This window comes from Maniola hyperantus, chromosome 13 (genome assembly GCF_902806685.2).
Source record: "Maniola hyperantus chromosome 13, iAphHyp1.2, whole genome shotgun sequence".
Taxonomy (NCBI): domain Eukaryota; kingdom Metazoa; phylum Arthropoda; class Insecta; order Lepidoptera; family Nymphalidae; genus Maniola; species Maniola hyperantus.
In genome coordinates this window covers 6,242,286-6,258,262 of record NC_048548.1, presented here as the reverse complement: position 1 = coordinate 6,258,262, position 15,977 = coordinate 6,242,286, and the positions used below count along the sequence as shown (strand labels likewise).

Below are 15,977 nucleotides of genomic sequence, written 5' to 3'. Positions count from 1 at the left end.
GTGAGTAAACTGCAAAACAACTTTGCAATGGAATCGATCTATTTGCGAATGTTATGCCATATGGCGCGAATGTTATTGATATTTCCTACAAGCCTCACTTTATCAAATAAGCTACTGAACTAGGATATAACATTCTACACTGTTATGTTATAAAACGTTTAATATTGTGTAGGTATATCTTACAATGTTGTTGGGTTGATTGAATCAATTAATATCAGTTTAGTTACTTATTCTAGATTTTGTTCACAATTATTTTCAAACCAAGGTAATCTATATTTAAAAACTAGAGAATGCCCTCATCTTCTATTGCTTGGATTTAGGTTTTCAAAAATTTCGTGGAACCAAAACTAGCCTAGTGATGCAAGCTATCTCTACTAGATAGACGGGCACGTTTGGAACCCTCGTTGCTTTAGTTTTAAGTTTACGTATTAATTATCACCACTACATCATTGTGTTGGAAATTCATCAAGTGACAAACAGAAAGTGTTTACAATAATATTCAATCTGAATAAATGATCAAACGTCAAATTCGATTGAACGGATATGCTGTGAAAAGCTAGCAGACCGACATACAGACACACTTTCGAATTTATAATAATATTAGTGTGGATAATGATCCTACTGTCTGTTTCTTTTTTAGGTATGCAGATTTCCTCGCAATGTTTTCCTTCAATGTTAAAGCTAAAAGAGGCTCCAACTTTGATACAATATTTTCTCTTACAGTATTTGTATTTCTTTACGCCCTGTTCTCTCTTCTCAGGTTCGACGTGAGCAAATTGAGAATCAACGTTGTAATCCAATCGATCTATTTGCCAACATTCTAACATTTGCCTTTTTTGTTGTTGATATAATATCCTGGCCAATGTATCAAACGAATTATTTTTACTCAGGTTTCTAACCGTGTTGCAATCTATATCTTCGTATGTTTGTCAGTTCTTTGACTGCCTGATAAATGCTAAGCTGTTCACCAGCTTATATTGTAGAAGCATCTGAGCTGTTATTTTATAGAATTGGTCCCTATATTCTTTTTTCTAAGGTAATTTTTTTACAAAATATAGGTACATGTTGCCTAACGTAGGTAAACCATAAAAAATGTAATATGGTAGTATGTATATAGCTAGGTATCTGACGATATGGAGTGAACTGCAAAACAAAGCTACAATCCGTCTCATTTATTTTAATAATGAACGATTCACTGTATGGAGAGCTACACAACGTCAAGCCTAGTCTCATGTTATTATCTAGATACTAATGAAACAGGCAGTTGACTGTAATGTAACTTTATTATGTTAACAACAGCCGCTTGGGATTTAGCATAGCAAATGATTAAATACAAAACTTTTTAACTTACTAATTAGGTATTATTGTCTTCTTTTGATAAAAATATTTTATTTAGAATACCTGGCTGAGTTTGTTGTGGGCTCTTCTCTGACCTGGGCGCGTTTGGTACCCTCGTAGCTTTTTTAAGTTTTTAAGTTCGCGTAAAAATTATCACCACCATAAAATTATTATCTTACAAGTGCAACAACAGACTTTCATAAAGTGTAAGCGTAATTCTGTGCAGAAGTAGCTTCTTATAAAGATTTTTCTTTCTTTACTTCAATTAAGAAATAAGGTCAACATTATTTGTTTACGAAATTCACGAAAAGGAAGCTCTACAAAATATTAATTTAATAGGTACGACAACAACACATCACGGTAGATATTTACGTATGAAAAAACACTGAAAAGACTGTCAATGCCACAACGTTTTAAATGGAAACCGTGTTCAAAATCCATATAGTGCGAGAGTATGTAAAACACAAAGAAAGAAGCCAGGTCAAGGCTTTCACTGTTCCATCTCATGGAGGGAAATTGTGAGGTTCGCCGTTCAAAAGAGTTAAGAGAAGTTACCCTAGCGCGCTCCCCAATGCTTTACTTTTATGCAAATGCTACTATGATACTAAAGAATTATTTAATGTAATAATTTGTTGACTTGATAAGTGTGAATAAATTTAATTACTGACTTAATTTTAATTGAATTTTGTTCTTTGTATTTTGTAATACGTTGTGACATTTTATTGATTGCAAGCTGTATAATAATTTCATTTTTTGATAATGTTTAATAACTTCATTTGTGATCTATCTCTTAAAATATTTGCACACTATTAATTTTGTCGAATGTTATGGTCTCTTTATATTGTATACTTCCATCTTTTTTATACGTTGCAACGTTCTTGCAAAAAAATGATTATTTATTTTGTTTATTCATTATATTTCTCTCAAACTCTATAGACATGTTTAAGAAACAAACTGTGTTTGTGGCTACAAAGTTTCACGGGCTCAAAGATTTACATACAAATCTTTGAGCTGGATGTGACTATGAAACTAAGTACCTACATATTTTTTGAAAATCTGACAAACTACACACAGACAGACAGGTATATATTTGTTTCTATTATAACATGTTTCGAAAATTTCATTAAGTTTGATGATTGGTTAGTATTCAAAATGTGAGAACCCCAAACTACGTTTATATGGAAAGTGCTGGGAAGAATGCTAGGGTTACTTCTCTTAACGAAATTTCGGCAGAAAATTGAGACTTGAGTTATCTTGGAAAACCCTTTAAGACTGAGGACAGAACTGGAATGTTTCAGAGGTTAACAGGAGCTTAAAAGGCGAAACATCGTATCCTATTTAAAATTGCATTAGTTAAACAATTTTGAATGAGTTTATGGTACGTCTATAAGATATCAGATTTTTTTTTAATTTCGGTACTTTGTAAAAGAGTCTCCCAAGTTATTATTATCATCATTAAAATTTATGTTAAAGATTACTTAACGTCTATAGGTAGGTTTGTAAGACTGATTTTGCAAAGCCTTATTTTAGCAGGTTAAACTGCTCTGACCAAACAAAGGTAATCGCAAAATCTAAACTATGTACGAGACAGGTCGAGATGGCAATCAGGGAGAGAACGCCCTGCACACCCGCACAGCCTCTGCGCTAACCCGGTGAGGGCGAGTGTGGGTGGCGTGTGGGTGGTGCGGGGCGTCCACCCGCCTCATAGCCCGATTGCTATCTCGACCTATCGCGGACTTATAAATGTGTTCGATTTTGTAACTGTTAGGACCTTTTATCTAACCTGCATAATTATTCTATTGTAGATAATACTGCTGTTTTGATTTATTCTATTATAAACAATCGTGTGGTTAACCTACTTAAGAACTAGTAGCCTGTAAAATTTAATAGAATTTGTTAAAATGGATGGGAAACCGTAGGCGGAAGAAAATTTATCCCATCTAACAACGTGAAATTTGATTTTAAGTCTTCGCTAAGTAACTCTCGCATTTGCATATATGAAGGTATTTATGCGGGAGGCTTAATCCATTATTCAGACAGAGCGCCTCTTTTACGGCACAATAATAAGGAATATTTATCAAAGGCAATGCTTACCTTCCTAGTTATATCTTGATTTACGTGGATCGTTTGGTGCTGCGTGCGAATTATTGCCAGTTTACTAGAGGCACCTGCGTCTCGAATTGTAGGTTAATACACCTCTTATCCCCACACATTAGTTAATGTACGAATATGCTTACGCTCCCTGGATATATTATTACCTCCGGGATGGTATATCGTACTAGATAATGCCGCAACTTCGCGCGAAATTCTTTAACCGACTTACAGACAGACTTACTTTCACATTTGTAATATTAGTATGGATAATATGAATTTTATGACGTTGCATTTACTTTATGGATTCAACCTCAGCTAAAGTAGGTATAGGTACATATAATTATATTATGAAAGTCAATTCAGAGTTCTGTGCTCACTGTGATTTATGAGACAGCTAGCTTGCACAATTTTATAAATCCACTAGCTTATGCTCGCGACTTCATCCGCGTGGACTACATAAATTTTAAACCCATATTTTATCCCCTTAGGGGTTAAATTTTCAAAAATCCTTTCTTAGCGGATGCCTACGTCGTAATAGCTATCTGCATGCCAAATTTTAGCCCAATTCAGTTATTTGAGCTGTGCGTTGATAGATCAGTCAGTCAGTCGGTCAGTCAGTCAGTCACCTTATCCTTTTATATATTTAGATATCTCTGTATATAAAAATGAATCACTGAATATCACTAATCTTGAGAACAGCTGAACCGATTTCGCTAATTCTATAATATTTCTAATATTTTAATTTTAAAATATTTCTTGAAGTACGAGGATGGTTCGGAGAGAAATATTTACAAAATTGCCTGAAAAAGTCTAAAAACAACACTTTTCTATATTCCCATACAATAGATTCGTAATAATATATACCTTAAAGTTTAAGTGTTAGTGGAGAGGTTCCAGGGAGCTGACCCGGTGTCCCGAATAGCAGAATACGTATTAAAAAAATAATAAAAAATTAAAGAATCGACTGTTAGGCGGTACCAAGTTCGCCGGGTCAGCTAGTGACAATTATATTTTTCAATTGTAATTTTTTATGCAACGTAGAACTCGGATTTTAGACCATGGCTAGTGGGTTCAATACCCACCACCAACCACCCACCCAAGAAAGTAATATAATATTTTTAAAGCATTAAGTCTTATTAGGCCGGATATTAAAGCGACTAAAATTATGAGCGCCCCAAAAAGCGTCTGTTTTTTTTTGACAGTTTTCTTAATAAAATGAAAAAAAAAGAACGTCTTTAAGAAAATATGCTTCTTTATTTCTCCGTAAAGTAGGTAGCTGATCAAACAATGTTCATTGACAATGGACAGAGTCTTAGAAGTACGATTAGATCCAATTATTGACTTCCAATTATAGCAAATTGATTTGGCGACGGAATTGCAGTAGGAAATACCAAATCAATCCGGACAATTTAACGATGACGCTCCGGCCGGAATAACGAGCACGGCATAAATTGAGCTGCTCATAGACAGGTATATTGGGCAAAACAGCTTAGATTCTTTTTGGAAATGTAGCATTTTGGAAACCTTGTCTTGGTTTCATGAAGCTTTAATATACTTTTCTCTCTTTGCGTATTTCTAATTGCTGAGATTTGGGGCCAAAATATCGTGACTTTTTTATAATAATAATAAATAAATAAATTATTTATTGATCAAACATACATAGGTTACAAGTACATCTGCATATTTAAAAGCATTTGTCACAACTAGGCCACGAATCTCTCCTTATCGTTCTTCTTTATATCTACTCTTACGTACCTGTATATATATATTATGTTTATTTTTTAAATATTTATCCAAGGCAAAGAGCTTTTTTAATTTTGAAAAGTGATTAATTATAATTTTTTTATTAAGTATCATCGTCACCTTGCAGAATGTACCTACTTATCTATGTTTGATAAACTTAACACCCTGCTACTGATTTTCAAATTCAGTACAACAGATAACTCCATGATCACAAACTTTGATCATCAGATAAAGCATTGTAACACTTTAACGATCTTAGTTTTATTGTAGAGCTAACCTAATACGTTACTTCCTAAGAGTTGGCAAAATGTTATCAAATTAAGGGGGTGTAAATGTCCCCTTATTATTTCATAGTCAATATAAAACTTCCTAATGGACCAATTGCATGTCCTTTCTCAGTTTTGAAGGATGCTAGAGAGTCGTGCTCGAAACGTTAAGGCTTATGTTTGTCGTTATTCCTGGTTCTAGTTTCAGCTTGACAATTCAGAAGAGCATTATATAGAAACCTGTAGTAAATTTAAATGCAAAAGTACGTCTGTCTGTTTGTCTACTTATCTGTTTTATTTTCACTCCACGGCTGTACCGATCTTAACAAAACTGTGTACAGGTACAGGTATCCTGGAATTAAAAAAATAATAATTTTAGCCAAAATATTCCCCTTTCCTTTCCAACTAAGTGTTAAGCTGGTTAAGGAGTAGGTACGACAATAGCGCAACAGGTGGGGTTTGACCCATCGATATATTGAACCGATGACGTTTCGAATTTCAGTCCGCTCCTCTATATATATAATATAATAATCTTATATACTATTACTATTACCCAATATGACAATTAATGTTAAATCTCATCAGTAGTTCACCATAATTTCAAGAATTTGAACCACCACAATCTTGAACATAGATAAAAGATAAACATGGATCTCTCTCAAAGAAGCATCTTGGAAAGGCTCAAATGCAGCTGTTAAAGAAGAAAAAAATAAAAGAAATTTATTTTAATTTATTTTGTTATTCCATTGTTGCAGGCGTTCGAGTGCGGGGCTGCTGGCTCCACAGCTCACGTGCCAGAGCTCGCCGGGACCAGCAGCATCAGCACCATCCATCCCTCCACCAGCATCACCTCCGAGAACAGTGTCAGCACCGCCTCAACCTCAACCACCTCCCGAACAAATACCACCACCAGCGCAAGAAGACGGTGTTAGATTGCGAAGGGCGCATACTGTTGCTGTTAGGGACTATTTAAAAAGGGAGACGCAAACGTTTTTTGGAGTTCAGAAAGATAATGAGAGGGAACAAAGGAGGCTGTGGTACGAGAGGCGGAGAAGGCATGCGGCTCGGGCGCTTGGTGACCTTAGGCCTGACCTGCCGCCCGATCACCATCCTGATGATGATGATATTAGGTGAGTACTTTTGTAGATTTTGAAAAGTTCAAATTGTTTTAAACATAAGCAATACTTTTTACTATACCTAGCTAAACAAATAAATACGCGAGTTGCATCTGCGGACATAAATAGGGCATTTTAAGTTATTTGCGCAATCTATGTCGTCTTATGACATCCTGATAATGCTGATGCTGAGAACACTGAATTATTAATTGAACATAATAATATATCATTGCGGCATTCGATTCTATGATCCGCGAGATTACTACCGATGCCTGAAATCCATCCCACTTTCTAGGATTTGCTCGTTTTATTATTATGTTTTCAAGCTAATGCCACAGAATATATAATAGTACTAACGCTAATGCCCAAAATTATTCGTGAAAATCTCAGTCGCGAGTTTTTCTTGTAATAATTCATAATAATTTATTTTTATCAAAATTGTGTACGTAATATTTATAGCTACGTAAGTCAGTAAGCGAAAATTTATGATGTTTTAATAATTCATGCTCATGACAATCGCAAATAAACTGAGCATAATGACTCCCTAGATAGAGAAATAGGTACATTAGGGCGCTGAATAAATAAACCGTGAATATTATTTATATCCTAAGAAGAAACGCCTACGACTTTCAGTCTCGAGGCAAAATATCATACTCGATCAACTTGTATCAACTAGGTACTTTACCTTAAACTTTAACTTTAATAAGTACGCTTTGTCTGGAGCTATAAAAATTCTTATTTAGCAACGAAGTATTGAAAATAGAAATTGTTTTCTCTTTTATGAGCTCGCAAGGAGATGAAATAACACGAAGTAATAAGCTTAGTAATTGTTTCCATTGCCTAACAGCTTTCATCTTGATATTGTGAATCCCCTTATCAGTTTTCTTAGCTAGGTAATAATTGTTAGAAAAACTAAATATGTATATTTTACAATATATATTTATACCCATATACAATTTCATTTTTGGTATGATTAGACACGGGCCAGATGCATGAAAGAATGTCCTGTAAGTCAACGAATAGAAAAAAATGCATACAACACATTCGTTTAAAAAAATATTTTACTAATAATTTTGTCAGGCCGGGTGCACATTGGCTTATACAATCATCCTCAGCCTTTGGACTTCCACTGTTGGACATAGGCTTTTCCTAATGAGCGCCACTATACTCGGTCCTCCGTCCTCATCCAGCACTTTCTGTGATCCTCTTTACATCGTCGGTCCATCGTGCTGGAATGCAGCATACACAACGCTTGCTCGTACGCGGCCTCAACTCTAGGACTTTCTCGGCTTAGCCATATCGGCAAAAAAGAGACACAAACTCCTCTATTTTAGCTATAAATACTGAAATGGGGATGTCTGAGCCGTACGTGAGTGTCTACATGGTATCTAATCAAAAATTAGAAACTCAGCTGTGAAAAAGAAGCGGTTGCTTTGGGGATTGTAACCAATGAGGTAGGTAGCCTTAAAGTTGAGTTTATCAAATAATTATTAATTAAATTTTGTTTAAGTAATAAATTATTTATTGGCACGTAGTGTCGTAGGTCAAGATACATTTAAACTTTATAATATTATAACAACAAAATAGAGTAAAGCTCGTTTCACACTACGGGATATAAATTATACTTTAGTCCGGTCAAAATAGACATTCAAGGGTACAATAATTCACATAGAATTGACGAATGTTGGGAACACCAATATAAATGAATTATGATAAGTCCCTATCGACCGATCGTTTGGTGTTCCCAATATTCGTATCAATTTTTAGCTCTATGCGAATTATTGTAACTTTGAAAGTCTATTTTGACCGGACTGTATATATAATTATATATATATAATTTATATCCCGTAGTGTAAAATGAGCTTATCGTTATTCCAGACATTACATCTAATATATTAGGTAGTAATAAAATTGTCTACTTATGAACTATGCTAGTACCTACCTAGTAGAATGTTGTTTACTTTCCTTAAAACGTGACTGTAATACCTATGAAAAGCAGTAAGCTTGGTAAATGTGAGCTTAATATTTAATACCGGCCTGACCTGCATTTTAGACGATCGAAATGAGGCCGTGCGAATTATAAAACAGGTTAATAGGCGGCTAAGAAAGGTAAAAAGCGTGATTTTTAAGTAAAATGTGAATTTTAATAACGGTCTGTATCCACATACATGCATTACCAACTTAACTTGTTTTACGGGTACTTAGGTGTAATACTCCGATTAAGTTACGTCGTTAGTCGCTTGGGATCAGGTGTAGAGAGAGAGCCAGCGCGTGTCAGACCTTCGTTTTTTTATAAAAGCTGAAAGTTTCTCGGCGTTTTCTTCGGAATAGTATTAGAAATCACGTCATGCATTGCCAGATACTTAGAGTCGTGGCAACCCTCTGCCAGACACCTGTAAACTTTTGAAGTTTAAGAGTGTCTGGTAATGCATAACGTGATTTCTAATACTATTCTGAAGAAAATATGAAATTTGAAAATACTAATTAGGAATTAGTGTTACCCTTACGTATGCTATAAGACCTGCCTCGTGATTCTCAGTTAACGGGAAGCACCCTCTAGGTTTCTTGACAGACACGACAGACAGACAGACAGACAGACAGACAGACAGACAGACAGACACACAGACAGACAGACAGACAGACAGACAGACAGACAGACGGACGGACGGACGGACGGACTGACGGATGGACGGACAGACAGACAGATCCTATAAGGGTTCCGTTTTCCTTTTGAGGTACGGAACCCTAAACATTAAAAATACTTGAATCGCCATCTATTGATAAATAGGTACCTATAGTTCAGGCACAAAAGGAATTTTTAAATCTCACAGTCACAGGTTTCTTAAAGTAGCATTTTAAATAAATAGAAATTCACAAGATATCTATTGGCCCTTTTTATGTTTTCTAAAAATGTCTTTGATTCGCTATCCTACCATATTATTTGAAGCATTGCGAACCGCATTCCAGCTACGTTTGCCACATGTGGAAATTCTGCATACCTATTCCGAATTCCGGGTAAATTCTTTATCGCAGTTTTGTAGAACTCCAATATTCTTTCATGTCTCTTTCACAAACTTTTTGAAAACAATATCTGTTTTCTATTTTTGTTCTTATTTGTTCAGTTCTAGATACGTTCTTTCGTTTTAGTGAAGTGTTAGTATTTAGTAAGAATTCATTTGAAAATGGCTAAAAACTATCATAATAAAATGTTATGGCATATTTTCTGGTTTCTGTTAAGATCGATAAGTTGATTAAATTTCTGGAAATCTATTGATCCAACCATTGATAAAACATTCTAAATTGTATCTTTTTAAAATGTAAAAAATAATGATGACACCAATGTCTCTTCAAAATTAACACCTTCCAGGAGAGCGAACAATCTGCTTACCTTGGTACCTAATTTCATGGGTTTGGATGCTTTTAGATTGATACCATACTGTCACTTTTTATTCCTTTAAATCAAAAATCAAAATAATTTTATTTTATTTTATATTAGGACAACGAATCTTTTATGATACGCCTGTCTTTAACTACAACAGTTCGGAATGCCAAGTTTAAGAAACAAAATTTAAAAGTTTCATTTAGATGTTTTTTGTTTCTGATTGGCTAAAATGGAGCGTCTAGCTATTTCCAAGCGAATGGCATATAAATATGAAGACTGCCACAAACTACCTATGTGATACATCGATGATGTGGTGCTGTTCCTATAGTTTTTATTTTTGTGTCAAAAAGTAAAATATGAATTAATTTTCAGTATGTACGGAGCATCGGGTGCGGCACCGAGAGAGGCGCGGGGGCAAACGAGGGAGCGGCCCGACGTGCTACCAGCGCCGGCGCCGCTCGAGCCTCCCGCACCCGCTCTTCCCCGCCCAGGGAAGGACAGTGTCGCACGGCTCACTCTCACCGGACTTTCTTATGTTGTCACTGTAAGTACACTGTATCTACTTACCATGTACACAAACGAGGGAGTGGCCCGGCGTGCTACCAGCGCCGGCGCCGCTCGAGCCTCCCGCACCCGCTCTTCCCCGCCCAGGGAAGGGCAGTGTCGCACGGCTCACTCTCACCGGACTTTCTTATGTTGTCACTGTAAGTACACTGTATCTATTTGCCACGTACACAAACGAGGGAGTGACCCGACGTGCTACCAGCGCCGGCGCCGCTCAAGCCTCCCGTGCCCGCCCTCCCCGCCCAAGAAAGAACAGTGTTGCACGTCTCTCTTTCACCAGACTTTCATATGTCGTCACTGTGAGTAAACACTGTATCTATAATACCTGTGTGGCGGTTGCCACAATAGAAACTAGATGGCGCTGTTCAATCGATGACGTAGTCCCGAACAAATGTACCGCCGATAGCAATCGCACTAACGGAGTTTTCTGCAATCTGGACTATATATAGAAGTTTCAAGACATAACCGTCGGCCCAGCTGGCGCTACCGAGCACAACCAACCGCTCGGTGGGAGATCTCCCCTTTGGTACGGTCGAGCCTGCACACCGCTCCCGTACATTTGGTGACCCCGACGTGATTAAGAATGGTCGCACACCTCAACAACCGACGAAATCAAGAGTGGTCGCACACTACAACAGCCGACGTTGATACAAGAGTGATCGCACACTAGAACAGCCGAAGTCATCGAAGATCAACCGCACACCACCGCACTGCGCACATAACGTGATCAAGGGTGATCGCATACACCGCAACACCTTTGGATCACACACCGCAAGCCCGACGTCTCCTCCAACTCCAAGTCTACAAGCAGCAACAGCAAGCACATCGAGGCCTGTAAGACGGATGTAGCCACAGCTTCGGGGCACAATGGCTCTGCACTCCATCACCAGCTACAAGCGTCCTGGTCTACCGCTTCTCTGGTTGGTTAGCAGCCATTGCCCTTCCCTTCACACGCCTTCTCGCTACAACGCCACCTCTCTTCACTGCTTCACACTACGCGTTCATCTCGGAGGAGAGTGATGTGGCGGTTGCCACAATAGAAACTAGATGGCGCTGTTCAATCGATGACGTAGTCCCGAACAAATGTACCGCCGATAGCAATCGCACTAACGGAGTTTTCTGCAATCTGGACTATATATAGAAGTTTCAAGACATAACCGTCGGCCCAGCTGGCGCTACCGAGCACAACCAACCGGTCGGTGGGAGATCTCCCCTTTGGTACGGTCGAGCCTGCACACCGCTCCCGTACACCTGATTGCCATAATAAACCCTAACATGCTACCAGTAGCATCGTTGCTGCTCGAGCCTGCTGCACCCATTCCTCCTCGCCCAGGGAAGGTGCTACTGTTAGGTGATAGTCCATCGAGGCGCACTTCCTATTTGGGGGGATACCGGGTTGGTTATAGGCGTTTTAAGAAATTAAATATCACTTTTTTTTTTTTTTTTTTTTTTTTTTAAATTTTTTTCTTTTTAATTTTTTTTTTTTTTTTCCGCGAGGAGCTAGGATATCGTTAGCTAGATCCTTATCACATACAATCCAAAATGTGCTATCAAATTCACTTTTAGATTGGCAAAACCTCTTTTTTTTTGCATATAGACATTTCTATGTTAATAAGTCAGAAATCGGGTCGCTATGTACAAAATTAAAAAAAAATAGTTTGGCTGATCGCGTTTTTCCAATCCCTGACTGCTCATTTCGAACACAAAATTACAATTTGAAGAAAATTGTGGAAAACAAGGTTATGGATGGGGATCTTAAAAACGCCGCCCGCATTTTGTTTTCTAGTGATACACTGGCTCCATTCAATGATATAACGCTGGAAGCCTTACGTGACAAGCATCCCTTACCAAATACCGATTCTGTGCTGCCAGATCCACCTTCTAACACTTCTTATTTACAGATAAAGGATGAAGAAACTTACGCTGCGATAATGTCGTTTTCTAGTGGCTCTGCTGGTGGCATGGACGGCATAACGCCACAACATCTTAAGGATCTTGTGGGAGTTACTGCTGGGGACGCCGGCAAGGCGCTACTGAGCGACATTACCAGACTATGTAATTTCATGTTATCTGGCGAGGTAAATTCATCCTTTCTACCATTCCTTTATGGCGCGAGGCTTTGTGCTTTCAATAAGAAAGATGGTGGCATCCGTCCCATCGCTGTTGGCTGTACTTTTCGCCGTTTGGCGTCAAAATTAGCGTGTAGTCACATAGTCTCTACCCTAAAGGATAAATTCCAACCTATTCAAGTTGGATTCGGCAGTAAAGGAGGTTGTGAAGCAGCAGTTCATTCGGCTCGTACTTTCTTAACGAATGGCGAGGTTGAGGTACTGCTGAAAGTAGATGTAAAGAATGCTTTTAATTCTTTGGACAGGGCAACTTTGCTGACAGAAGTCTCAACGCAACTTCCTGAAATTTACCCATATGTTTGGCAATGTTACAGCTCTGCTTCTAAATTATTCTTTGGAGATAGCGATATTAAGTCTTCTGTAGGCGTTCAGCAGGGGGATCCTTTAGGTCCGGCCCTGTTCAGCTTAGGGATCCATAACCATATCTCAAATTTAACATCTAAATTTAACATATGGTATCTTGATGATGGAACCATTGGGGGCAACGTGGCAACAGTTTGGGAAAATTGGTTTAGAACTTAATTTTTCGAAATGCGAATTGTTTTTTACAGAAAAACTGTCGCAAGAAAGAATTCTATTGGCCTCTGAATTATTCAATGAAATTTCACCTAATATTAAAATACTTGATAAACGTTCACTTTGCCTTCTCGGTGCTCCTCTTTATAATGAATCCATACAACCACTCTTGGATCAAAAAGTCAGAACATTTTCGGCTAATACCGACAAATTGGGCACTCTAAATTCTCACATTGCATTTTCGATCCTAAAATATTGCCTTTTTGTACCTAAATTAATTTACATTCTCCGCGCGAGCCCAATTTGGAAATTTCATGGACTACTCGATAACATGGATGCCACCCTTAAAAGTACACTAGAACAAATTCTAAATTTAACTTTTGATGAGCACTCCTGGAACCAAGCAACTTTACCGGTCAAGTACGGTGGCATCGGCGTGAGGAAAATTTCCAGTGTAGCTCTTCCGGCTTTTGTGTCCTCTGTGCATAGTATAAAAGAGCTTAGCTCTCAAATTCTCAAATCCAATTCATCATTGACCTATGCCACAGAGGCCCTAGAGAGTTGGAAGGTCAGATGTCCCAATGTCGACATCCCGAAGGAACGTACTACACAAAAACTTTGGGATTTGCCATTGGTTCAACTGACACATACGAATTTGGTTCAAAATCTTACAAGTGACAGAGATCGTGCCAGGCTTCTAGCATTATCCGAAAAGGAATCTGGGTATTGGCTGCATGCCTTGCCATCAAAAAATCTCGGCACACTTTTAGATAACGAAAGTTTTCGTGTGGCTCTAGGTCTCAGATTGGGAACACCACTGTGCCATCAGCACAGATGTCCGTGTGGAAAAGAGGTTGATAAATTTGGAATCCACGGACTCTCTTGCCAAAGGAGCTCCGGTAGGCTGTTTAGGCATGGCTCTCTTAACGATACAATTAAAAGAGCTCTTGCCACCATAAATATTCCTGCGCTCATTGAGCCGGCAGGGATTAGTCGGGATGATGGCAAGAGACCTGATGGATTGACGCTGGTTCCCTGGGAACGGGGACGGGCGCTAATGTGGGACGCAACTTGCGTTGACACATTGGCCCCGTGTCATATCAGGAAGACAGCATCAAGACCGGGAGCCGCAGCAGAAACAGCTGAAAACGGCAAGCGGCGCAAGTATGCCTCTCTTATAGAGAGTTACATTTTTGTGCCGTTTGCCGTGGAGACCCTGGGGCCATGGAGTCTTAGTGCTAAAAATTTTTTACGAGACATTTCACCGCGATTAATAGCCTCAACTGGTGACAGAAGGGCTGGCTCATTTTTTGCGCAGCGGATCAGCCTGGCTGTCCAGCGCGGAAATGCAGCCAGTATTCTTGGCACCATTCCACGCGGTCATGATTTATATAGTAATTAGATAAGGCTAGCTTTAAGTTTTATTGTATTAAAAAAAAAAAATATCACTTGCCTTAACCAAGGAGGGACATCGTGAAACTAGCATGTCAGAGTTTGTTATAATATTTTCAAAGTTGTGTGAAGTCTACCACTCCACACATCTTAGCCAGCGAGGTGGATATTCTGAGAGAAGAGCCGTCCTCAGTAGTGGACCGGCTATGGGTTGAAATGATGATGTTTCGTTGTGTAGCTCATGATATTTTTTTAGTATTGTTTCGATTTTTAAACAACAAATACCTACAATAGAAAATAAACAAGGTTTGTAATAAAAAATACTGATACACATAACAGGAAATAGGATTAACTTAATTGCTTATTTAAAAAAAATGTTGATTCATTAAAAAGTAAACTAATATTACGTGCTTACGGTGAGCGAACAAAGGTATCGAGTTCTCATTAAATTTGCAAAATCCCGGATACAAAATGATGCAAATGAAATTATAAATTTTCGCTTATTCCATTTGTATTTAAATCTCGGCACAGGTAGCACAAAAGAACCTTAATAAGTAATTTGATTTACCATTTTTACAAATAAAGTAGTATTCATGCCATTCAAGTAAAAAACCGGCCAAGTGCGAGTCAGGCTTGCGCAACGATTGTTCCGTACTACAGTCGTATTTTTAGACATTTTGCTCGATAATTCAAAAACTATGTAGCACAAAAATAAATAAAAATCTGTTTTAGAATGCACAAGTGAAAACCTTTCATATGATACCCCCACTTGATATAGTTATCTTACTTCGAAAATTGAAAATACTAATTATTAGTTCATGACCACAATTTAATTTTTTTTGTGTGATGTAACCACAAATTCACGGTTTTCAGATTTTTCCCCGAATGTATGCTATAAGATCTACCTACTTGCCAAATTTCATGATTCTAGGTCAGCGGGAAGTACCCTGTATGTTTCTTGACAGAACGACAGACAGACAGACAGACATCAAAGTGATCCTATAAGGGTTCCGTTTTTCCTTTTGAGGTACGGAACCCTAAAAAATACATTTAATACGTAATTGTACAATTTCATTGACTTGTACTTTGTCCCGAACCCGAAGAGAGCCAACTGGACCCTATTACTAAATCTCCGCTGTCCATCCGTGTCTGTCTGTTAGTGGGCCGTATCTCATCAACCGTAATAGGTAGAGAGCTGAAAATTTCACAGAGTGTGTACTGTGTAGGTATTTCAATTGCCGCTATCTACATAATATGTTGTACGATGGTACGGAACCCTATGTGTGGAACCCCCGCACTTGGCTGGTTTTTTTAAAGGAATATTCTACCTGTCCCATTGCTTAAACTTTATATTCCTATTTTAGGTCAAACGCGGTAAAATATTGCTGTTGTAGGCTAACTATTATATAAGATACTCCATAAATTGCTTTAATGTGAC

At 38.0% G+C, this 15,977-nt stretch overlaps 1 protein-coding gene across 4 annotated transcripts in view; it reads left to right on the top strand.

Annotated features, from left to right (window-relative positions):
* Window positions 1-15,977, top strand: part of rho-5 (rhomboid-5) — a 157,047-nt gene that overhangs the window by 117,860 nt on the left and 23,210 nt on the right. For all 4 annotated transcript variants that reach the window (XM_069502670.1, XM_034974928.2, XM_069502672.1 and 1 more), the window contains 2 exons: window positions 6,197-6,571; window positions 10,311-10,482. In XM_069502670.1, the coding sequence (XP_069358771.1) occupies window positions 6,197-6,571; window positions 10,311-10,482 (547 nt within the window). The remainder of the gene's footprint in view (window positions 1-6,196; window positions 6,572-10,310; window positions 10,483-15,977) is intronic.